The 24,962-nt window shown below is 54.8% G+C and overlaps 1 protein-coding gene across 2 annotated transcripts; it reads left to right on the top strand.

Moving 5' to 3' along the window:
• Positions 1 to 2,767: 2,767 nt before the first annotated feature.
• On the top strand, positions 2,768 to 24,271 carry TMBIM1 (transmembrane BAX inhibitor motif containing 1). Of its 2 annotated transcripts, none has more exons than XM_087424841.1 (12): positions 2,768 to 2,916; positions 16,493 to 16,736; positions 17,997 to 18,091; positions 18,794 to 18,858; positions 19,074 to 19,127; positions 19,544 to 19,594; positions 20,341 to 20,380; positions 20,636 to 20,673; positions 20,851 to 20,938; positions 21,239 to 21,334; positions 22,355 to 22,408; positions 22,822 to 24,271. In XM_087424841.1, exons 2-12 carry the CDS (start codon positions 16,532 to 16,534, stop codon positions 22,966 to 22,968), a joined length of 933 nt encoding a protein of 310 aa, XP_087280967.1. In that variant the 5' UTR covers positions 2,768 to 2,916; positions 16,493 to 16,531; the 3' UTR covers positions 22,969 to 24,271. The 2 variants fall into 2 exon arrangements, with proteins under 2 accessions (XP_087280967.1, XP_087280968.1); XM_087424842.1 differs by lacking the exon at positions 2,768 to 2,916 and adding an exon at positions 7,805 to 7,887.
• Positions 24,272 to 24,962: the final 691 nt, after the last annotated feature.

A 24,962-nucleotide genomic window follows, 5' to 3' on the forward strand; every position in this document is an offset into this window, starting at 1 on the left:
ATACACACATACACACACACACCATATACACACACATGCACACACACCATATACACACACAGACCACGCAACCCATACACGTGCACGTACATACACACATACTACACACCCACGTCATACATACCATACACACACACCGTACACACACACACAGACCACACGCGCGCGCACACACACACACACCATATACACACATACACACACACACCATATACACACACATGCACACACACCATATACACACACAGACCACGCAACCCATACACGTGCACGTACATACACACATACTACACACCCACACCCACGTCATACATACCATACACACACACCGTACACACAGACCACACGCACACACACACACGCGTGCACACTACACACACACTGCCTGTCTGAGTCAGGCTATTCTTCGATGCCACCCTCTCAGAGCAGCTGCCTTGGCCTCTCCAATCTAAAGGAGGTCCCCGTGTGCTGCTCTCTTAGGGCCCGAGTCCATTTTCCTTCAGTGTGGGCATTACCATTTGTGACGACGTATCTACGTGTGAGGTTAGTTGCTAATGTCTGTCCTCCCCACTGGGCTGCAAACCCCAAGACGGCACGGGCTTTCCTCATGTTAGTCACTCCTGTCTCCCTCTGCCCAGCACGGCGCCCAGCACGTAGCTGGCCCCTCAGAAACACTTGCGAGTCAACATGAAAGGGTTGGGTTTGCATCCTGGGTCTGCTGCTCCTGCTGTGAGTGTGCCCTTGCACTGCTCTGAGCTCAGTAGAGGAGAAAACAGGACACCTAGCAGCTCTCCTGTGCCCATTTCCTAGCTTCAACGTTGGTCAACTTATGGGTTTTGTTTCTTCATCTGAAGGTAAGGGAGATTAGAGTGATTTTCAAACTTTTTTGAGTACGACTTACAGCAAGAAAGACATTTTACATCGAGACCCATGCACAAGACATATATAAATAAAACTAAAAAAGTTACACAAAACAATAATTGTGCTTGTATTCTGATTTTTTCTAGTCTATTTCTCTAAATGTTGCCGTGACCCACTGAATTGATTTTGCTAATGGGTCGTGACCAGCAGTATGCAGAACGCTGCACTCAATCATCTTCCACCTATCTAGAAAATTGTTGAGTTCCCCCTCTTCTTGCCAAGCGATGACAGCCAGATCCTGCCCCCTAGTGGTCATGTTTGGGAACTAGACCGTGTCTGCCTAGAGGTCAATTTTTGACCTGGGAATAAATTTATTTCAGTAAAAAGTATTCAGTGCAGGCCCTAAGCCATGCATCTGAGAGGTGGGGGCCGAGATGAATTACGGCAGAGACACTGACCCCTAGATTCTTCTCCCAATTAATAACCATAGCACAATTGCTATAGATCTGTGCTGTCTGTCCAATTAGGTAGCCACTAGCCACATGGGGCTACTGAATACTTGACATATGGCTAGTGCAACTGCGAAATTGAATGTTAATTTTATTTAATTTTAATTCATTTAAATATAAAAATCGAGAGGCCTGCCTGGCGGCGCAAGTGGTTAAGCGTATGCGCTCCGCTGTGGTGGCCCGGGGTTCGCCGGTTCGGAACCTGGGCACGCACCCACACACTGCTTGTCAAGCCATGCTGTAGCGGCGTCCCATATAAAGTGGAGGAAGATGGGCATGGATGTTAGCCCAGGGCCACTCTTCCTCAGGAAAAAGAGGAGGATTGGCATGGATGTTAGCTCAGGGCCGATCTTCCTCACAAAATAAATAAATAAATATAAAAATCGACACTTGTTTCAGTTACTGGAAGACACTCAAATATGTTTGGAACAAGCTAGGTATGTGAATCTACTTTTTCAACTGTACATTTATGAAATCTAAATAAAGATTCAACATTTCTGATGAAAACTTAACATTCAAATTGAGATGTGCTGTAAGTGTAAATTACATACCAGATGTCAAAGACCTAGCATGAAAAAAAACCCATTAAAATAATTTTTTATACTGATTAAATGTTGAAATAATATTTTTAGATATGTTGGGTTAAATAAATATATCATTAAAATTAATTTTACTGTTTCTTTTTACTTTTTAAATGTGGCTACTGGAAAATTTAAAATTACTTATGTGGCTCACATCATATTTCCACTGGACAGCACTCAGACGGCTGGAGTTCATTCTTTTTTTTTTTTTTTTAATTTATTTTGTGAGGAAGGTCAGCCCTGTGCTAACATCTGCCAATCCTCCTCTTTTTTTTTTTGCTGAGGAAGACTGGCTCTGGGCTAACATCCGTGCCCATCTTCCTCCACTTCATATGGGATGCCACCACAGCATGGCCTGCCAAGCGGTGCGTCGGTGCATGCCCGGGAGGCAAACCGACGAACCCCGGACCCCCGAAGCAGAGTCCGTGCACTTAACCGCTTGCACCACCTGGGCAGCCCTGGAGTTCCCTCTGATGTCCCTCCTTCCAGCCCCTCCAGAGCATCTTGCATCCTTGATGGAGATGGAGGCAGCTGCTAGAATCCTTATTCAGACAGGGGTGGGGATTAGGAGTTAAGTGTTGCACACATTAGGGTTGAGATGCCTACGACCTCCCCACTCAGGTGTGGTCCACACAGCAGCAGGAGCATCACCTGTAGCTCGTTAGAAACGCACTCCCAGGCCCCACTCCCACCTACTGAAGCAGGATCTGCATTTTAACAAGATCCCCACGTGATCTGTTTGCACATTAAAGTTGGAGAAGCAGACGCCTATTAGGTAGCCAAGTGGAGATACAGGGGGCAGTTCTCTGCTCGCTTTTTTTTGTTCAGTGACACAGGAAGCAAGGTCGAGGCTGAGAGGGAGGCTGCGGAGAGGGAGATTGGAGCAAGTGTGGAGTAATGACCAGGATGCGGATGTTAATATGAACGGATGAGAAAAGCCTCAGTCTTCGTGAACTGCAAGTGAGGTGGGTCAGCCCCTTGCCTGTTGCTCTCTCTCTTCAGCTGTGTGGGTGCAGAGCTGTGGGTTTGCCTGTTGGGTGCCACAAGGCGGAGAGCCGCAAGCAGGGGAGGAGTGATTCTAACGGTGGATCTCCGCTGGTTAAGGAGGGAAGCGGGGCTGGGAGGGATAGGGAAGAGGAGGTACCCTGCATAGACTGTCCTTCCTGATATGGTCACGGGGCTGTTGGAGTCGAGGGTCCGTGAGCCGCAGAGATAGATGGTGGTCAGAGCCTGGGGCGCTCGAAATTGAGATTATGGAGGGGCGCAGTTATTGGTAACGAGAGGTTCTCAGGCAGCTATTATCTCGGGGTGGGAATAACAGAAGAGGAAATGGCTGTTGGCTTTTTTGGAGAGTGGAGTTGTTTAGATAAATACAAGTGAAATATGAGGAAGGGCTCCCTGACCAGGAGTGGGTTACCAAAGCTCGGAATCCCCCAACAGGTCAAGATGACTGAGAGGCCAAGGTCCACGGCGGCAGGGGGCGGGGCGTGAGGGCACAGGGCTGGAACCTGGGCCTCCTGAGCCACAGCAAATTCATCCACCCGGGTCCCGTCCAATCTTCCAAATGAAATCCTACTGCTGGCCAAACAGAGGTTATGCTAATTACTGAATCTCTGGGCTTTTATCTCACCAACAACAACTGACAGTTTTTGCTATGTCCCAAGCACTTGAAAATTGTTATTTTTAATCTTTACTACCCTATCTTATTACCTCCCTTTTTACGGATAAGGATAGCAAGGCTCAGAGAAGTTAAGTAATATGCCCACTGTCACATAGCCACTAAAGTGATTTGAACAGAACCCAGGTCTGTCTAGCACCGAAGCTGGCTGATAATTGCGTTCACCCGGGGACATTTGTTGCTGCCTTCCCTGAAGATTCTGACTCAGAGGGCTAGAAAGAGGTATCCCCAAGGGAATCGACGTGTTTTCACCAGCCCCTCGGGTGATTCTGACAATCAGGGCAGGTGGGAAAGCAGCGCCCTGTGTGGACACAGCACGGCGGATGTCAGGCTGGTTCTGTGGGATGGAGGAACTCTTACCTAACCTGCTTCCTGTTCTAGCTAGGCTGGTAGAGTTGCTAACATCACCAAGTGCCATTTTCAGTGCCTTTCACACAGATGATTTCATCTGAGGCTTCACATCGTAGGAGGTAGGGAAGGGCAGTATGATTAGACTCATTTCCAGATAAAGAGATGGGCCCCAGGCCTCATGGCAGTGAGGCCCCCAGGCCAGTCAGTGGCAAAGCTGGGACAAACCCTCCCTCCTGGGACGCCCAGATCCATCATTCTTCCCACCCCCTACTTCTTGATGCAAGTGCTAACTAACGTGTATGGAAAATAAGGCTAATTTTTAGGGGAAGGAGCTCTAATGTCCTCCCCCCGACCCTAGTATATCTGTCATTTGGGCCTGAGAGCCTCGCTCTGACCCCAGTTTTGAGCATTAGAGTTCATTGGATTCAGCAGATGATGGCGCAGGGCCGTGCCGAGGTCTAGGGATGAATGAGACTTTGTCCTCGCCCTCCAGTGGGAGAAAGAGGCATATTTACCCCAGGCTGGGTTAAAGGCCTCGATTCAGTACACACCAAGTCCTCTGAAAAAAGGCAACTTTTTTGAGCAAGTTAGTGATAAATGAAAAGACATCTCTTGGGTGGAGTAATGTATAAATAGATTAAGTAATCAGGCACACTGCAGGAGGAATTTGTAGGACCGATTAGGGGAGCCTTGGGGCCGGGCTGGGGGTCCAGCAGCGGAGAAAGGTCTCTGGATCCACCCCTCCAGTTAAGCTTTCCCAATCCACTCCCGTCTGGTGCCACCTGGGCCCCAGGGGAGCCACTCCGGGGGCCCACCCTTCCAGTCGCCCTTCCAGTCCACCTCATCCGTCACTAAGCTTTGGTTACCCATCCCTAATATAAACTACAGCCTGGGCCCTTTCATCCCTCCCGACCCCGCTCCTGCTGCCTCTGACTTGACTTAACTTGCCCTCCTTAAGGGCAGGGTTGACAGAAAAATACAAGACCCCCAGTTAAATGTGAACTTCAGATAAGCAACAAATACGTTTTTTAGTATAAGCATTCCCCAGTATTGTATGGGACAATGGGACATACTTATGCAAAAAGTTGTGCTGAAGCTGGCAGCCCTTCCCCACGGGCACCACCAAGCCTCTCCCGACCCTCCCAACCTCCCTCTAGATGGCTGTTGACAGTTTCATGGCTCCCCATTGCCCTCGGGGTAAAATCTCCATTCCTGGCCCCGTTTCCTTGCCCAGCCCGATTTCTTACCACTCCCACCCCACCCCGCCCAATCCTAGATTGCTGAGCCAGGGGCCCTAACCCTTGCTAACCCTAACCCCACCTGCCCCTCCCCGGCTAGGCTGATTCCTGAACACCCACTAACCCTGGAATCAGGCCTCTGAAGGTCCTTTCCCGAAACACCCCTTGCCCCCACCTCAAGCTGGGTTAGGAGTCCCTTTCTCTGGGGTCCTACAGAACCATGTGAACACTTTGTGTGTGTGTGTGTGTGAGGAAGATCAGCCCTGAGCTAACATCCAAGCCAATCCTCCTCTTTTTGCTGAGGAAGACTGGCTCTGAGCTAACTCCTTTTTTCCCCAAAGCCCCAGCAGATAGAAGTATGTCACAGTTGCACATCCTTCTAGTTGCTGTATGTGGGACACCGCCTCAGCATGGCTGGACAAGGGGTGCGTCTGTGCCCGTCCAGGTCTGAACCCGGGCAGCCAGTAGCGGAGCGCGCGCACTTAACCGCTAAGCCGCGGGGCTGGCCCCGTGAACACTTCTTTATCGCAGCACTTGTCAACTGACAAAATTGTGATTGGTCTTAGACTGTGAGTTTCTTAGGACAGGGGCTGTGTCCTTCAGCTTCTCATCTCCAGAACCAGAAATTCCTGTCTGCTTGGCAGACAGTGGGGCTTAATTAATAATCTGCTAAGGGTCTTACAGATAAGACCCTTATCCCTTTTATCCAGGGATAAGGGGTCAAGAGAAGGAGACATCGTTTATTGAACTCCTACTGTGAACTGTTGCCCCGGGCCAGGTGCTTCAGATGTTCTTTTAAAATTACAATCTTGATTCCATGGTCACAACATGGGCTCAGGAGAAAGGGCGCACAGCAAGGCTTGTGTGTGGATGTGTGTGTCCCCACATTCCACTTTCCCACGCGGCGGATGTGCTTGCTGGCTGGAAAATGAATCTCCTTGGAGACCATTCTGGCAGTTCTAGAAAGTGGAGGGTGCTTCCTGGAGAAGGGGCCCGAGTGTGGAGATCCGGCTGGATTCTGCAGGGCCTTGCAGTTCCTCTAGGCTCTATTCTGTGATCAAGGGGGAGCCTGAAATGGAGCCGAGCTGTACTCGCTCCTGTGGGCTCTTGCTGGTCAGCTCAGGTTTGAGAGGGGACTTCCTATAATAGGGTCTGTGGTCCCCTAGGAACTGAACTTACATTGCAGGGTTGGGGTGGCTGGGGAGCTAGCCCGCCATAATGTCTACCAGCCCCCCTACGTAACTCCTCCTTAAATTATATCTATCTATACAAATAAACATACGTAGTGTGTCTGTGTGTGGGGCGGTGGGGGAGGCAATTTTAAAACCATTTCTATTTTAATTGGTCTGAAATACACAATCTAAGTGGTAACTTTGTTTACTATGCTTACTAGGAAGCACAATGCTTTCCCTCCTGCTTAGTATGCCAATGAGCTTCCAGAGAAGTCCATGGGCCCCTCCTTCCTAAGTCTTGTTCTATGAAAGAGCCGGACTGGCCACCAGAGATAATTACACACAGAAAGGTGCTTAGTGAAGGGTCTGGAGACAGGAGGTGCACAGGTTGCCTTGGTTGTCTAGCTGCATTCATTTGTAGCTGTGTTAACCCCTGGCCAATGGAAAAGGAAAAGTGTCAACAGGCTGTGAAAGACGCTCAGTGGGCGGGCTGATCTGTGGCTATCAGCATGAGATAAGCACCTTACATAAAGCATTCGGCTCCCGGCAGCCTTGACGTAATGGAAAAAACATGGACTTTGGATATACGAAATGGGCAGTGTTTCAAAACTTCCCAGAACCATTTCCTCAACTGTAAATGAAACTACTAGCACATTCTTCCATTAGCGGCTGTGAGGGTTGAGATGACAGGTGCAAAGCCCCCACCCAGTATTGTGCACTGGTAATCTACATCCCAATTCGGGGCTTCTGACTCGAAAACACGTGCTTTCCTGGAAGTAACTTCAAGTTCCCAGGGACAGAGATTCTAAGTTCCATCTCTACGTTTGAACGTTGGAAGTTTTAAACTTGAAAAGTACGTTTGGCTTAAAAGCATGGAATTGTCACGGATGTTCCTCACGGATTTATGTCTAATAGTGAAAAAATGGGAAACAATTTAAATGTCCTCCAGTAGGAAATTGACTTTATAAATCAACAGAGCTGTGTGATAGTACACTTCGCGGCATTAAAATCGTGCTTTTGAAGAATATTGAGTGACAAGGAAAACGTTCATGATAAATGTTAAGTAAAAGAAAAGCCATAAACAAAACATGATGCCATATGACCCCACTCTAGGAAAACAAGTAAAATGCACAGATAAAAAGGCAAAGAAACACCAAAAGTAAGCGCTTCCCGCTGGGAGGCGGGAGGGGGTGGAGAGAAGTGCTTTCATCCTGTACTTTGGGGTTTTGTAAGTTTCCATCAATGAGCACGTATTCCTTTTAAACCTGAGAATACTAGCAAGTCGTCGGGGCCTTGGGAGGCGCGGGAAGCGGGGCGGACGCGGGCGGGACCGGGAGGCCCCCGGCGCCCCCTGGCGGCGCCCCGAGGCCCCGCCCCGCGGGGCAGCGACGGGGCGGGGCGCGGAGCCCCAGCCCAGCCCAGCCCAGCCCAGGCCCGCGCGGCGGGCGGCGCGGACTCGCCCGCCAGGAGGCCGGATCGCGCCGTCGGGAGCGCCAGGCAAGCCCGGGGCCGGCGGGGACTGGACCGGGGCTGGGGCGGCGCTGGGCCGGGACCCCAAACTTTCCGGGAGTGCGCGGCGGGCCGGCCCGCGCGGGGATCTGTCGCCGTCGCCGTTGGAGTTGACCTTTTCCCGGGCGCCCGCGGTGGGCGAGGGGCTCCTGTTTAGCTGGGGATCCGAGCAGCGGGTTGTGGGCACCGGCGAGGGGACCGGGATCTGAGGGTGTCAGGTCCCCCTCTTTCTGGCGCGACTGTCGCAGGGCGTGTCCCCAGGGCCAGCCCCAGAGTGGCCAGCTGTGCGTGTGATGCGGGCTGTCAGGGCTCTCAGCTGGTGGGGGGAGGGGAGGCGGCCCAGGGCCCGGCCCTGGCCCCAAGTTGTCCCTGCACGCCATGGTGCCAGCCTTGGTGTAGACAGGTGAATGAGTATTTGAGTGAGTGGGGAAAGGGGATCCTAGCTCATAGACGGGGTGGAAGCAGTGAGCAGCCCACGTCCTTGGCGTGGGGAAGTGGCCACCGCTGTCACCATGACTTTGCCTAAGCATGCCTACTTCTAGCCACTGTCCCCAGGCCGGGTTCAGAAAGCTACACCGAAGTACTGTCCTTCTTCTGGCCTCTTTGGGTCAGAGTGAAAACCGAGCCCGCAAATGGGAAAGGGGAAGGCAAACCAGTGGAGACTGGGAAGGAGCCAGGGGACATGGGAGGGCGGGGAGAGGGAGGCTGCTGGGAGGCCGGCCCTGCTCTGTGGGTTCTGCATCAGCTCTTGTCCTCTGGGGGTTGGAGATCTCCAAGCCCTCTCACCCACTGTGTGTGGTACCCAGGGGCTGAGGTTCCACCTGAGGAACCTGGATGTGGGATAGGTGGGGGTAGCCCTGGGAGCCAGGGTCAGAGCCAGCTGTCATGGAAGGTCCCTCAGGTGTCCAGTTCTCTGGGCTCTGAAATATTCATCTCACTGGTGAGCTTTGGTTTCAAAGCTGGCGCCTTTGGCCTGGCCAGTGGTGGCAGGGGAGGCAGCTGCTTCTTTGGGGTTGCTTGGTCTGGGGCAAAGGGCAGCCATACTTCCTCCTCACCTGCCTGCTCTCTCTGTCTCTCCAGTCATGAGGATCCAGGCAGAGACCCAGTTTGTAGCTTGGAAATGGTGGGACCACACAGTGTCAAAGGCCCTGACTTCTTGTGGCATGACCTCAGGGCCTCACTTGTTAGAATGAGCAAGTCAGAGCAGTAATGACGGGTTACATGTTAAGTATGGGGAGAAGCTCTTGTCATGAGCTGAGGTAATAGCCGCCTCAGCTCAGCCTCCTCCCATGGGTACGGGGCCTCAGCTGGAAGCCATCCACCTCAGGGCACTTCCATCCCCAAAACTTCTCACCCTGGGCCCTTCAGAGAGAGCAGAAGCCCCAGAGAAGGGACACACTAGGAGGGCCAGAGGGTGGAAGCTCCTACAGCTCTCTGGGAAGGCCTCTGCTAACAATATGGTTAACCTGATGTGGGCTTTCTGGAGGATTCTGTTGGGAACACCCTGGAGGGGATGGTCTTGATGGAATCTTCCAACTCTTAAGATTCTGGGGTTCTAGGCCAAAACTTGAGTCTTGTTTGGAAGTAGAAAGGGTATCCAGAAGTCCACAGGGCACAGTGCCAAGCACCTAGAGGACACTCAGTGCACTGGTCAGGGAGGAAGATAAGAATGAGTCCTTATTCCGGTAGATAATGATTTGCATTTTTTTCGCATTACATAAAGGTGATGTTAGGGGATGCCAGCCTCCTGGTTCTATGCTAGTTGGAGATGTCCCCCAGCCCTTGGCAGTCAGTCCCACGTGGAGATGATAATAGCAGCTATCTGTGCTGGGCGTGGGGGGAAGAGGAGAGGAAGGACCATCCTGGAGGATCCTGGCATTGAGCTGACTCTGAGAGTGAGGGGTATGCCTGGTGCTTAATGTGACTGCTCTGAGGCACTAGGTGTAAGGACAGGGGTTTTGAGATATGAGGAGTTAGGAAGTGAATCATTCTCAGGGTTGGGTCTGTCTGTAAAAGAGACGTGGCCTGGTCAGCATCCCACAGGATTTTAATTAGGTGTGCCCTGATAATGTTTCAGGCTGAAGGAAGTCTGAAGGAGCACGGAGCAGGTGTGCTCCCTGCAGGACATCTCAGAGGCTTCACAGGCCATGGTGCCTTGTAAATTTCCAAAAGGGGCTGTGGGTTGTTTTCCAGAGCTCCTCCTTAACATCTCCTGGGGCAGTGTTCTTCGAGCAGTCTGGGAAATGCCTGGCTAGCTCTCCACTCTCTGGTTCCTGGTAACTAGTCCCTCCTCCTCTCCCCCACGTGGGCTGATTTGGGGGGAAGGGAGGCCAACGGAGGTCATTTGCCTGGATTCCACAACTAGTTAGTGGCAGAGTTAGAACTTGAACCTGGGAATCTTGACTTCCTGCCTCGTGCTCTTTCTTTTCTACGGAGTTACGCTGTGTCTCAGCAGACTCTGGCTACGTGAGCCCCAGGAGATGCTGGCTGTGGGGTCCAGAGGGCAATATGGGGGCAGTGTGTGGGGAAAGGGGGTTATGGCCACTCCCATGCCCAGAACACACCCATGCCATGTGCCTCTGCCTCTGCAGAGTCCTCCAGACCAGTTTCACACCGGTCGTGACCCCAGCGTGGATTGTTTAGGAAGCCCATTGTTCTGCCCCGAGGCCTTCTGTTCCGGTCTGCTAGGCTGTTCATTCAGAACCAGGGACTGTTTGGGGTGGAGTGGGCTTTGATCTTTGGTTCAGGATACTTGTTTTATGGATGAGAAAATTGAGTCCAGAGACGTGAAGGGGCCTACCCTGACTCACATGGTGGAGTCAGGACCAGAGCCAGGACAAGAACTCAGCCCCTGCCTCCTAGCCCAGGGCTCTGGCATGGATGGACTTCCTGCAAGGGACAAGGGATTGGTATCTACAACAAAGGTTGTTACTACCTCGCCCGCCCCAGGGGCTGGCCTGTTCACACAGCTGACTCATGAGGTGCCTGGGGGCTTCTGCTCCAGGCAGGTGTAAAAGCAGAGGGCATGAACGTTAAGATCAGACATCAGATCTGAGTGCAAACCCATCTCTGCTGTTCACCTGCTGTGGGACCTTAGACCTGGTTTTCTGTGAATTTCAGTTTTCTCATCTGTAGAGTGGGGATAAGAATATGCACCTCACAGGGCCATTGTGAGGCTCAGATGGAGCCTTAATACCAGTAGTGAGTACACAGTACTTCAGATGTGCCTTAGTACCCAGTGGTAAGTACATGGTACTTACTATCCTAAGTTGTTCTCTTCCTTCCCTGCCCACCGCAGGGAAGGGTTTGTCTCCCTGCTCCATTGTGGGTTGTTAATTATCTGTCTGCCTCTCCCCCGTCCTAACCTTGAAGTTTGACGAAAAGGCAGGGGAGATGGACACAAAGAAGGTGGTGGATAGGGCCTGTGTTTCTGAAGCATATCCAGCCTCAGTTAATGGCTTCCTCTTCCCTTATCTGCACTCCCAGGCCTTCTGACCACCAACTTGGCTGAAGTCTCCGAGATTACCTGTACTGATGACGCAGTTCTAACCCTCAGAGAAGGGCAATGGGGAGTTGGGGGGCCTGGGTCCTCCCAGGCTCTCCAGGGGGGCTTCCCTTCCTCAGAGACTGGAGTCGCCCCTCTCAGTCTCTGATTGGAGAGAGGCAGCCCTGGCTGGGGACTGGGAAGCTGGAAGGGAGTCACGGGTTGGCAGCCTTATCTGTTTCTGAGCAGGAGGCCCAGGGAACTGGGGGAACGGGCGGCCTGCCCTGGCTCTGCCTCAGTGTGTTGCGTCTGTTACTCTGAGCTCTCAGACAGTGGGCAGGGCTGGGAATGGAAGTGCCAAACCCATGACCAGGAGGGCCTGTCGTGGGCTGGGGCAGGAACTTTCTTGGCTCAGGAGTTTCCTTGTCGGTCAGGTGACCAGATGATTTCTAAAGTCCATTCCAGCTCTGACGTTTCAGTTTCTAGATCCTCAGCGTCATCATCCTGTTAATCCCAGAGGCCAGGCAGACAGAAAGATAAGTTGATTCTGGGCCCCTTGGTGGGTGTGTGTCAGGTCTGGTGACTTGCTCGGACACTCCTGGGTGTGTCTTTTTACTCCTCTGCCCTGGTGGCTGTGTGCTGGGGAAGGAGGTGAAGTGTTTTCTTGGGGTGTGGGGGAGAGTGCTGGGGGAGTTGGGGAGGTGAAGGAAAAGGGTGGTAAGGAGACTGTCGGAGGGACCTGGTCCCCGTGGCCAGGGCTGTGCTCCTGCGCCTGCTGGGTGGGGTTGCCTGAGATGCGCACTCTGAGCTATTCTTTCCATTCTGGCATCCGGGCATCCGTTCCTGGCAGGGAGGCGGGCAGGCTGCCTGGCCCAGTCAGCTGCTCCATTCCGCCCCTCCCTCCAACACACACACCCTCTTGCTGTAACCCCAGTAGCTCAGAGCCTTAACCCATCACATGCCCCCAGGGGAGCCTGAGCCTGGGCCTCAGCTGGCTGCGAGCATGGTGGCCACACTGAGATGTTTCCCCACGGCTGCATCAGGAAACCTCGACAGCCAACAAGTCCTGCGTTTGAGCCCACTCGCTGGGCTGCTGTGATGGCTGGGTCTGGGCATCCTGCAGGAGAAAGGAGAGGTTCTGGCTCCTTCCTGATGGGGGGGGGGGGCCGTGCGAATGGGGAGCAAGCTTAGATCTGTAATGTGGCAAGGAGGGGGCAGAGTCTGAATGTCTTGGTAACAGGCATTGTGAGGAAGAATGTTCTAATGATTCAGGCTGCTCCCTGCTGTGTTGTGTTCAGTAGAAGCTGAATGCCTACTGTGTTTTAGGACAATTCAGGCTTCCAGTGGGGAACCTTAAAGGTCCTTTTAGCCCCTGGAGACTGCAAGCCCCTCCACCAGCTACCAGCGGAGCCCAGACAGCCTGATTCCTGGTTTCTAGTCTTTGGGCATCAATCATCCTCAGTCTCTGGATCGCCTCCTCTTCTCTCTCCTCCTCCCCTTTTGACTCTACATTCTCCAGCTCCCACCTTTAGTCATAGCTAGGAAAGTCAACACTGCCCACTTCCTCCTTTCCCCACTCCCTAGGCACATGCCAGCCCTAAAAGTCATCCTTGATGACATGAGAGTGGCCAGGGACCTCATGTAGGTCGGGCAGTAGCCAGGGAACAGGCTCAGAAGCTGCCAGCGCTGGCAGCCCTGGGCCTGAGGCTCCTGGCTGGCTGGCATTGCTCAGAGGTGAGTGTGGCTGACTGGCCTGGACGCTCTCTCCCTCTCCTGCGCCCAGGTCTCTGTACCAGAGACCTGGGATGTAGTCCTGGCCCAGGCCCAGCTTTGTGACCAAGGATGGGTCAGTCTGCCTCCCTGCACGTGGCTGTCTGGCTGGTAGAGCAAGGGGGCTGGCTTGCCTCGGATGAGCGAGTCTCCTTTCAGCTCTGACAGTTGAGAACCTCTAGCTCTGACCACTCTCTTCCCCTCCTGGCTGTTGCCCGGGGTTTGGGAAGCAGGGGCATTATGGAGGGGTGAATGGTTCGGTGTGCGCTTGCTGTGTAAGCCGTCTGTTGTCATTAGGGGGTCTTGGACTGGAAGCCATGAGAAGTGATGAGCAGTCTGGACAGACGGGGTGTCCATGAGGGAGCAGAGTAGGGCATTTAAGAGCATGGGCTCTGGAGTGGGGCCAGCTCAAGTCTTCATTACACCCCAGCCAAGCAACCTTCGGCAAGTGACTGAATTCTTCTAAGCGTCTATTTCTTCATCTGTAAATGGGGATAATGACATTCTCCACACTGTTGGGCTACTGTAAGGGTTTAATGAAATAATAACTAAAAATAGGCAACATTCACTATCTATCAGGGGTCAGGCACTGTTCTAGGCTCTCTGTGTATTTTCTCATTTAATTTTTACAGCCACTCTGTGGAGGGTACTATTACAGTGTTAAACCCATTCTCCAGGTGGAGAAGCTGAGGCCTAGTGAGGTGAAGTGGTCAGTGCTGGTGTCTGGTGAGCACGGGTTGGTGGCTGAGCCCCCAGAGAACTGGACTGTGACCTGCTGTGTTCCCAGCAGGCAGGTCGACTGGAGAATTCCTCTGAGGCCAGAGAGTCAGAGGGAGGGGCCAGGGAGTGCAGAAGGAGTCTGTGAATCAGCAGCCCGCTGAGCTGGAGTGGAAGCCTGGAGTCCTGGTGGCCCATCCAAGGCTGACCTCCTCTCCCTGATTCACCCTGGACCCTGTGGCCACGGCCCCTCGGGTCTGGGGAGGGACCCGTTTGTCCGGCTCAGCTTAGAGGAAGGAGGGAGGGGCAGCCGGCTGTCCGGGCAAAGGGCAGGCCTTGAGTAGCCGGCTTCCTCAGATAAGTCCCAGGATCGCAGTCTGTTAGAGCTGGAAATGAGCTCAGAGCTCACCTGGCCCACTCATTTCACAGAGGGGCACCTGAGGAGGCCACAGGACCAGGCCATGGCGACATCATTGTTTGCTGGCCCAGCTGGGGCTTCTGACCACAGGGGCTTTTCCCGCCAGTGTCCCTGGGGCGGTGTTCAGCCTGTTCACCTCTGTATGCCACCGGATGGTGGATGTCAGACCTGCCTGGGGTGCTGAGGTGACGGGAACAATGACAGATAACTCTCCTCCAAACGTGACCTGCCTCTGCCTCCTCCTGCAAACAGGACTCCATTCTGTTGGTGGAGTTGACAGGGGGTTTCTGGAGGGGCTGGTAGAGCCTGTAGGGAGAAGGGGCCTCTGGCCTCAAGGGAGGAGAGCCCAGTTTCTCTTCCTTCCTGTTTTAAAAGCCTACCAAGGAGATTCGCGTATTATAACTACTTATTTACCCTTACATAAGCCCAAAACATTTTCAAAAACAGTTAACATCTCTGTTTTTAAACTCACAACGCCGTTTTTGGTTTCACTTCCTAATTCCTCAGGGTGCTCTGTCCTGCTGTGCTGGACCTTCCCCACGACCCGCTCGTGTCGCCCTGGTTGGCTGTGTTACACCCTCACGGTCAGGAAGGTGTCTCATTTTTGACCTGACACCTTCTTGCTGTCTGGTCCATTTACTCTGGGAAGATGGAGAAAACTTACCTCAAAATAACCCATTTAGAGACCTGGCCTGGTATTTGATCCTTCCTCCTGGCCCCTCGCTGCCACCTTCCCCTCTGAATCATCCCAGTTGTCGCAAAAGAGCCGGGACGGTCCTTTATCTGATCTCTGAAGTGTGCAGGGTGGCCCTAAAAAGAGAAGCCGGTTCTCTCTTCCTTCCAGCAGAGGCTCTGAGGCTGTCCGCTGACCTGGGTCTGGGGGTGTTTCCTCCCTGTGGGGTCCTAAAGGTCTGGCCCTTGGGAGGTGCTCGCGGGGGGCCCAGACTCTGTCAAGGCTTGTACCTACCAGGGACATAGGGGCCTTCCAGGGACCGCCTCCTTAGCCCTTCCTAAGCCCCATCCCTGCCACCTCAGAGGGGAACAGCAGGCCTGGAAGAAATTTATTTGGCAGAAGAGGCATAAAGAACACAGCATAATATAGAGGGCACATACCCAGGACCTGGAGGCCTCGATTCTGGTTGTGCCATTAACCTGCTAGTTCTGGGGTCCTGGGGAGTCCCTTCACGGTTCTGGGCCTTGGTTCCTCATCTGAACTGAGCATGTGGGCTGTACCCGTGGGGCTCCCTTTGAGCTCTGTTTCTGGGGTCCCCTCCCCCCCGCTGTGGGCTCCTGCCGCAGAGAAGGTACTGACTGAATCTGGGGGCACGATTCCTCAGGGCTCCTGCTCCCCACTAGCCACGGCCCTGGGGGCACAGGCAGGAATCACAGGGACCCTGGGGTTCACACCGCGTGTCTCCCCCTCCCGGGGCTTCGGGGTCCTGCTCGCACTGTCTGCTCCCTGGCAAGGCCATGAGGAGAGTGGTGGCAGCCACAGGCTGCCACATGCCTATCGGCCACACCTCAGCTGTTATTGGAAGGAACCAGAAAGTCCTGTCTCAGGCCTGCCCTTTTGTGCAGCTTCCCAGCCCCCAGCAGCCAGCCCCATGCAACCACTTGCCCAGGCCTCTTGGCGTCCCCTGACTCAGCCTGCCACTGTCCTCGGGCCCGCCTCTCCCTGCCTGGCAGCTCCAGCCCTGGGGCCGGCTCCTTGCCCTCCGCCTCCTCCTCCCTCCACTTTGGGCCTGGGCTCCTCCCCAGCTCTGCCTTCCAGGCCTGGTGCTCCTGCCAGCTGCCCTGGGGGCTGGGCAGACCCCTTCCATGGGTCTCAGCTGGCCCTGTGACTCACTGGGAGGCTTTGCTGGGGCCTTCAAGCTTCTCCCTGGTCACTGGAAGGCCTTCTTAAATGAGCACAGGGGCGTCCCCAAGGCTTCCACTCCTCTCTGTCACCCCACTGCTGCCCAGTGACTGCTCTGGGCTCCTGCTCTCCAAAGTGCGGAGAGCCGTGCACAGGAGGGTGGCGTGAAGGCAGGGGCAGGGGCTGAGCTGGGGGCCATGGGGGTGGGAGGATGGCCTGCGGGCCGAGAATGACACGCCGTGATGGAGAGAGAAAATACGAGGATCTCCTCTCCACGGAGGCAGCCTGCACTGGGCTGAGTGAGCTGGGCCTGGGCACTTACAACTGCTTTTCTTGTGTCTCATTTCAGGTCCCAGCAGCGGGGGTCCCCCTCAGCCCGTGAGCGGCCATGTCCACCCCTAGTGCCCCACCTCCGTATGAGGATCGCAACCCCCTGTACCCTGGCCCCCCTCCCCCGGGGGGCTACGGGCAGCCCGGCGGGTACCCTCCCTACCCTCAGCCTGGCTACCCTCCCTACCCTCAGCCTGGCTACGGTCACCCTGCTGGCTACCCACAGCCCGTGCCCCCTGTCCACCCGACGGCCATGAACTACGGTGAGTCCCTGAAGGGTAGCTGGGGGCGGGGGCGGGGCAGCATGTGGAGCAAGCACGAGGCCACATCCTTTCCTTCCTTTCTGACTTACCGTTAATCCCTTTCTTCATCTTCTCTTTAGATTTCTCCTTCCATTTGCCCACCTTTGTTACTTCCCTACTCTCTCCCTGAGCACCGAACCACCTGCTAGCCCCTTTATTCACCAAGAAGATCGAGTCCATAAGCCACACACCGGAACTTCCCCATCCACTGAGAAAGTGGCTGGGTAAAGTAATTAATTACGTCAGAGCGGTGACCTTAGGAGGCCATTTCCATTTCTGAACTTGGCAGTTGCCACCTCATCCAGACTCATTTCTTCCTTAGGAACTGCCTTTGGATCCTGAAGCACATTTTTTTTGTCTTAAATATTCTCAGTGCTGACAGATCCTCATCCTTTATGGTAATATCTGATTTTTGTAACCATCCAGCAGTCATCTGGATGTTTGATAAACATCGTGGCAGGTTAACGGTCTGTTTGGTCAGAGATGAGATGAGATTAGAACGCAGTGAGATTTTTCCTGAGTGGCTCACATGTGGATTTTGAAAGCAGTTCCCAAGGAGGCATTCAAGGAATGTTCTGAGCCCCTGCAGCCTCTCTGGAATCCTGGACCTTGGCCAGCTCTCATCTGGCAGTACACATTCTGGTGTGAAGACCAGTGAATGAGTCACGTGTACAGCCAGGCCCCTTCCTGAGCATGTGTACCCCTGACACAGCTGTCCGCCCTGAGCCCGGCCCTGCGAGGCCTGATATAGATCAGTCTTCACACTCTGTTCTCACCCTCCACACGCATGTGCTGTGTTTCCACCCTCCTTTTCCCGGCCTTCCATCCCTGAGCCCCTCCTCTGACCCCGCCAGCTCCTCTGGCCGATGCTCCAAGCCCTGTGCCTGCCTGGCTTCCTCACCAGATTGCAGCCCCCTGAGGGCACGACCATGTGTGTTCATACCCGAGCACCCAGGAGCCCTTGATAAATGCATGCTGATGGAACGGCTCATGCCTAAGCCCCCTTGTGACAGGCCTATGCTCCAGGTGGTGCCCAGGCCAGCTCTGGGTCACTCTGAGGACATTCTAGGGGACCCGGCTTGGGCAAGGAGTTCCTGAGCTGTATCACTTGTCTTTTGGCTGGAAAGACCTGAGACTTTGTTTGAGACAATGTCACAGGGGCTTTAGGGTTGAGGCCACATGCCCCAGGTCCTCAGTTGGTCATATGTGATCTGTCCCCAGGTGGGGGCTACGACAGGGAGGAGAGAGCAGTGAGTGACAGCTTTGGGGCCGGAGAGTGGGATGACAGGAAAGTCCGACACACCTTCATCCGAAAGGTGAGACGTGGGCCGGGAGGCGGGTACCTGGGCCCCTTGGGCTGTGCGAAGGGGGGCACTCATTCCCATGCAGACGCGCTGCCGCCTCCCAGGCCCCCCCAGCTCCGCCCTTCCCTCACGGGGCCCCAGCTCCTCTAACCCGTGCTTGCCCGCCTTCTGCTCCTCTTCCTTGACCTCCTTCTGGGGGGACAGATGCAATCTGGGAAGATCTGGGCGGGCTCTGCCAGGGTTCTGCCCTCTGCAGACTTCTTTCTCCTGTTAGACTGTAAGCAACTTGCAGCCAGGAATGACCACACTTGTTCGTAGCCCACCCCTCCCCGTCTCGGGTCTGCACAGGCCCTGCTCAGAGCAGACAGATCCCCGGCAGCTGTCAGAATGAAGTGCTGTAGAGGCGGGGCCACACCTGCAGTGCAGGGAGGGAGGAGGGCAAGGAGCAGCTGGAGGTGGGGGCGGCTCTGAGGGTGTGTAGTGTCTGAGCCAGACTCCTCACTGGGGGGGAGCCCTCTCGGCCTGGCTGCAGCTAGGGGGGCTCTCGAGTGGGAACAAAGAGTAGGTCCTTCAACATTAAGAAGGAGCCCCCTCCCCACCTCTGAAAGACGGGGATGGGGAAGGGTTGGTGGTAGGGTCTTTTGGGCTCCTTGGTCTGGGGAGAGGCAGGGGTGTGGGATGTGACCCGTGCTGCCCCGGCCGTCTGTGTTCTAGGTTTACACCATCATCTCCATCCAGCTGCTCATCACGGTGGCCATCATTGCTGTCTTCACCTTTGTGTGAGTCCCTAGGCCTCTCCGCCCCACTGCTGCCAGCGCTGGGGTCCTGGCCCAGGGCTCTGGGTTAGGGACTGGGAGTGTGGGTTGGGGACTGGAAGAGGTGTCTGGATGCGGGGCGATTAGAGACGATGGAGCAGCAGGCTGCCCAGCGGGACCTGGCAGGGAGGCAGACCAGCCATGGTGTGACACCTCTCTTGTCTTCCCCTGCTCCACAGGAGTCCGGTCAGCGAGTTCGTGAAGAGAAACCTGTTTGTCTACTACATATCCTAGTGAGTCTGGGCTCCTCTCTGCTCGGGGACATGGAGAGGAGGGGCGACAACTGACCATCTTTGCTCAGGGCAGGGGTCAAAATACTATTTGTGACGGGCCTTCCACGTTGCCAGCTGTGCAGGGACCTGTGGGTGTGTGTGACTGAGTGAGGAGTGCCCCATCACAGAGCCCCTGGGAGCAGGCGGTGCGGAGCTGGTGGCAACATGCCTACGCAGATTGGCCCCTGTGTTCCGGGAGCCTGTCTGTTCTGGCCAACCCCCTGTTACAGAGGTCGTCACGCCCCAGGCTGGGGGAGTCCTGTCCTACTGGGTCGCTTCCCCTCAGACTTCCACATAGCTCTGGGACTCCAACCTGCCAGCCCGTGGGTGCTGCCAGGCTGGGCCTGGAGATGACTTCCCCATCTCTTTCTCCCCAGTGCTGTCTTTTTGGTCACCTACCTGACCCTTGCCTGCTGCCAGGGACCCAGGTGAGTCCCAGGGATGTAGACAATGAGAAGGGGTGGCAGGCAGCTACTTCAGGTGTGTATAATGTAGCATGCGTGTGTGAGATCTATTACCTGTGTAGCATTATTACAGTGGCCCTGCAAGATATGTAGCATTTTAACCATTAGCCAGTAGGAAGAACCCAAGGCTCAGAGAGGCTGAGTAACTTTCTCACAGTCACACAGGTATTCAGTGTAAGGGCTGCAAACGAATCCAGGTCTTTGTGGCTCCACAGCCCAGGTCTGTCCCATTGCCCCCTGTTGTCCCTGCGTAGAACACCTGAGCAGGTATCAAAGGCCGTGCCAGCCTCCCTCCAAGTCAAGGCCTAATTCTCTAGGCACATGAATCAAGAACCTCCTTTTTTTTTTTGTGAGGAAGATCAGCCCTGAGCTAACATCCGTGCTAATCCTCCTCTTTTTGCTGAGGAAGACCGGCTCTGAGCTAACATCTATTGCCAATCCTCCTCCTTTTTTTTTCCCCCAAAGCCCCAGTAGATAGTTGTATGTCATAGTTGCACATCCTTCTAGTTGCTGTATGTGGGACGCGGCCTCCGCATGGCCTGACAAGCGGTGTGTCGGCGCGCACCCGGGATCCGAACCTGGGCCGCCAGTAGCAGAGCACGCGCACTTAACCGCTAAGCCATGGGGCCAGCCCCAAGAACCTCCTTCTAAAGGATCCTCGGATGCCTGGCTGGCCCCAAGTCACTTAATCATGGTTTCTTTCCCTTCAGACGCCGTTTCCCATGGAACCTTATCCTGTTGACTATCTTTGTAAGTCCAGAAGGGTCGAGGGAGGGAGTGGAGATGGTGTGAGGGAGGGCTGGTCCCAGGGACGGATGGGGACCCCACTGTGGAAGACGGCCCTGGCTTTCTCCCACCTGATCTGATCCCTGCCCTTGGTCTCCTGGGTGGCTGCCTCTTGCCCACTGTCACATTTCCCCCAGCTCTGGCGAGCCACTGTGACCATGCCTGCCCAGCCCCGCCTTCTGCTTAAGTGTCTCCCTCTTGTCTCTGTCCTTCCCTCAGACTTTGGCCTTGGGCTTCATGACAGGCACCATCTCCAGGTACATTCAGGGACAACCAGCGTGCTCTTGGGAAGTGTGTGTTATGGGGTGTGGGGCATCCCTGGGCGGGAGTCATCTGCAGGGGTGGATTCTGGGCAGGGTCCTTCTGGAAGCGGGGTTTTGAAGTCAGTCATGAGTGGCTTATGCATCTGGCCTCTCCTAACTCCTTCCCTGCAGTGTGTATGAAACCAAAGCTGTCATCATCGCCATGATCATCACTGCCGTGGTGTCCATTTCAGTCACCATCTTCTGCTTTCAGACCAAGGTGAGGGCACGGAGGGCCTTCCTGGCGCCACCCCCTTCTTGTACAGACCTGGCCCTTGAGCAGGCCTGGGAGGGCCCAGACCCCTACCTGGGTGACTTCCCTGAGAGACCCTAATCGCCTTCCCTTCGTATCTACACCTACAAACTGCTTCCTGTGTCTGTGCTTGGAATGTCACGGTCACTCGCCTGCCCCCCAGGAGGCAGCACTGGGACCCTCTGGCGGGGGGAGGCAGGGCCCGTCTGGCTGGGCTGTTAGTCGTGGCGCTTGTCTGACAGGCGCCTCCTCCTCCCTTCCCGGCAGGTGGACTTCACTTCGTGCACAGGCCTCTTCTGTGTCCTGGGGATTGTGCTCATGGTGACTGGGATTGTCACTGCCATCGTGCTGTCCTTCAAATATGTGAGTATCCTGGGAGGGCTGGGGTCAGCGAACCCAGTGCTCAGAAGACTTTCTGTATAGCGAGGTGTAGCAGGCCCCACAGGTCTCCGGGCAGGCTCTGCTTCCAGAACCTCTTGACTAGCTAGCAAAGGCACCAATGCTAAAGCGCCGTCCTTTGGGTATAGTCTTTCTTTGGAGACAGAGGCCCTGGGAGCCATTGCACCTGAGGCCCTGGACAGCATCATGGAATTCCTGTGGGGAGGAGTGGGTGAGCTCTGTCTGACAGCTGAGACCAGGAGGCTGACTGGGAGAGGAATGCAGAGGACCGAGAAGGTGCAAGAGATGGCTTGGAGGGAAGGGACTTAGGGATCACTGTATCCGACTCCTCTTCGATTTCCAGGGGGAGAGCGTGAGGACCCTAGGCTGAGGGAGCCTCCTGGCGGGGACGGGAGCACAGGCTGGAAGGGGAAGTGTATGAACAGGGGGCCGCCTGCCCACTTGACCTTAGGCTGGCCTTGCCCTTCTGTCGCCGGGCACCTGGAGGGCTGCTGAGTAGGGCCGCCCTGGGGGTGCTCCCTGATGCTGATATTCATCAGGGCAGTTGGAGGCTTCCCTCCCAGCCCTCTTCTTTAGTCAGTCCCTCCCAGGCTTGGCTGCAGGAACCACTCTGTTGAATGCGGACCATGCTGGGGGAACAGGGATGGGGCTCTTCTACCAGTGCATGCCTTTGTCTGCCCCTCCCAGAGCTATAACTCCACCCCCTTCTTTTTCCCAGAAGTATAGTGGACACTTCTGTACCTTAACTAACTTTGGAGATTTGCTTTACATGGCCATTAGAGGATGGCCTTTGTTTTCTCTGCCAAGTATGTTACCATTCTTAATTTCTTCCAGGATCTGGAAGGCAGAGTAGCCCTCTCAGGTAGCCAGCGTCATGCTCTCCCAACTTGGGATGCCGGAATCCCGGGGAAAGCTGGTCCTGAGGGCCTGCCTTGGTCTATGCTTTGCTAAGACTTCTAATGCCATCCCTGTCCCTCTCCCCAGATTTACTGGCTCCACATGGTCTATGCTGCTCTGGGGGCCATTTGCTTCACCTTGGTGAGTAAGGCTCGCCCCCTCTAGGAAGGGGAAGGGGCACTGACGGGCTGGAGGGGAGGCACCGGGTGGATGGAGCATGAATTTAGGCTGCTTTGGGGTCAGGAAGTGGGGCCACAGCTGCCCTTCCCTCTCCCACTGTTGAGAGGTTGCAGCACTGATTTCCTGGGCGTTCCCACCGTCTCGTTCACACCTCCTGCTACAGAACGCTCAGCAGGCCGTGTCACAGAGCCGGTGCGGCTGTCTCCCTAACTGGGACCTGCTGGAGGGCGGAGACCGTGTTCCGTGCTGTTCACTAATGTGGCCGCTGAGCACACTGCATGGCACGGAGGCTCCCAGGACAGAGCTGCTGACCAGAAGTGAGCTCTGGCCGCTGAGCCCCTGGGCCCTCACTTGTGGCGTCCCTCTCCCTGCAGTTCCTGGCTTACGACACGCAGCTGGTCCTGGGGAACCGGCGCCACACCATCAGCCCGGAGGACTACATCACCGGCGCCCTGCAGATCTACACGGACATCGTCTACATCTTCACCTTTGTGCTGCAGCTGGTGGGGGATCGCAATTAAGGAGGACCCCCTGTTCCACCCCACCTTGGGCTTTCCCTTCCCTAGAGGGCTGGGCCCCGTGCCCGGGGTGTGGGCCTCAGACCCCCTTCCTTCCCCTCAAGTCATACGCCCAGTTTCCTTTCTGTCCTGGGATGGGTGGCCTCTCTGGCTGTGGATGTGTAGATACCTGCTGGGGCTGGAGGAACTGGGGGCTAAGTTTTGCCCTCGGTGGACTCAGCAGGGACTAGGCTGAAGATGTGCCTCCTCCCTCCACCCACTATGTGGCACCAAATTCTTCTTAGCAGCTGGGGTTGGAAGGGGAGGGATAAAAAAGAGCCTGTTCTGTAGCTAACAGGGAATGTGAGAGGTAGAAGTGACATCAAGGTGATGAGGTGGCCTCTCCCACCTCTGCCCCAGGCTCTGGGCTTTGCAGCTGGAGCTGTTTCCTCCCAACAAAGCCAGAGTGCTTTGTCCCCAGCCTCCTGGACTCATAGGCCATTATCCTGCACTGCTTTGGCAAGCCTTGGCACCTTCCAGCTCAGGAAGGTAGAAGAGATCTGTGCCCAGGGGTCCCCCGCTTCAACCCCTCTTTCGACTGCATGTATATACTGTTTATCTGGGTTAGGGGCGGGGGAGGAAGAGGAGAGCGAGCAGAGTCAAGCATGGGGGCCAATACAGAGCTGCATCTACCCTGGGCTTCCTCATGGCTCGTGGGGATGATGAAGAGAGCAGGCCGTTTGCAGCCCCAGGGCCCCATTCTTCAGAGCTGCCTGGGGCCTCCCTGGTGCTTCGGAGGTCTCTGCTTGAGGGGCTTCTTGCTTCCTGGGCTCAGGCTACTCAGAGCAGAAAGTGAGGGGCACAGGTTAGGAGATGGGGTGGTCTGTAGGATCCTAAGTGTGGCCAGGAAGTAACCAGGGTGAGGAGAGACTGGGGTGGGGGCAGAGAAAATGCCTTGGGGTCCCCCACCCAGTCTGAGGGATATGGAAGCCTACTGTGGCGGCCATAGAAACTTTCGTGTTCTTTACTTCTGCTAACCCAGGGAGGGCCCTGAGAGGAAGGACACCTCCCCTCTCAGTCTGTTCTTAACGCGCGCTGGGGGATGGTAGCCCTCTCTCTCCAGCCAGCTACTGCTTTCTTTGTGACACCAAGTGCCTGACGCTGGAATGGGGAGGGGGCGAGGGTCACTCTGTCGGGTGGGGGTGGAAACCAGATCAGCCCACGGGTATAATTAGGACTTCTCTAGTAAGGACTTGGTCCTAAATATATCACACAAAGGACATAACTAGAAATGTAATAAAGTTTTATGTTTAGAAGTTAAAACCCTGTTTGGCTCGGTTTTCTTCACTTGAAGGTGTCAGCTCTGGGGGTACTGTTCTGGCTCTGTCCAAAGCATCCACTTCCTACCTTCGTGTTCTTCCATACTTTCTAAGGTAATCAAACACACTGCCCCAGCACTTGCTGGTGGTGGATGCAACAGGCTGGTGAAGGCTCAACCCTGCAGTATTGCTTAAGGATCCGCTCAGAGCAGCAGCACGTGACCTCTGCATCATGGACCTTTTACAAAAGCACATGAGCACTGTGAACTCTCTTCCCCTCCAAGTTGTATATGTACACACAATTTTGCATATAGGGGGGTAGAGATGGACCACAGGTTCTGGTTTAGAACCCTTGCCTTAGAAATCACTAGTCCAATCCGTCTTACAAACAAGGAAACTGAGGCCCAGAGAGGATGAATCATTTGGCTTCAGCCAACAGGAGTAGTGCTTTTTTCCCTCCAAACCCTCACTGATTCTCTTTATTATTTGTTCAAGGCTGAGCAGGACCCCACCCTCCTGGCCAGCACCTCTGAGGGCTTGGTCCCCAGGGCACGAGCCTGGGCTTGTGCTTAAGTCTCAGTGGTTTCCCCAGCCACCCAGCTAAGAACACTGAGGGCTTCTGTGAGAGGGAGCACACATTAGTAACCAAGCCCACCCTCTGCCCCTCCCATCCCAAGGGATTCACAAACCCAGTCCTGG

This window comes from Ceratotherium simum, chromosome 37, assembly GCF_057802395.1.
Source record: "Ceratotherium simum simum isolate JZ-2026a chromosome 37, ASM5780239v1, whole genome shotgun sequence".
Lineage (NCBI taxonomy): Eukaryota > Metazoa > Chordata > Mammalia > Perissodactyla > Rhinocerotidae > Ceratotherium > Ceratotherium simum.

What these genes read in the sequence shown, in the direction of transcription:
- TMBIM1 (XM_087424841.1), top strand. Translation starts at nt 16,532, where the DNA reads ATGTCCACCCCTAGTGCCCCACCTCCGTATGAGGATCGCAACCCCCTG. An exon ending in CCCGACGGCCATGAACTACG is followed by an intron (nt 16,737 to 17,996) that starts GTGAGTCCCTGA and finishes ATCTGTCCCCAG; the next exon opens with GTGGGGGCTACGACAGGGAG. An exon ending in GGGCCATTTGCTTCACCTTG is followed by an intron (nt 22,409 to 22,821) that starts GTGAGTAAGGCT and finishes CTCTCCCTGCAG; the next exon opens with TTCCTGGCTTACGACACGCA.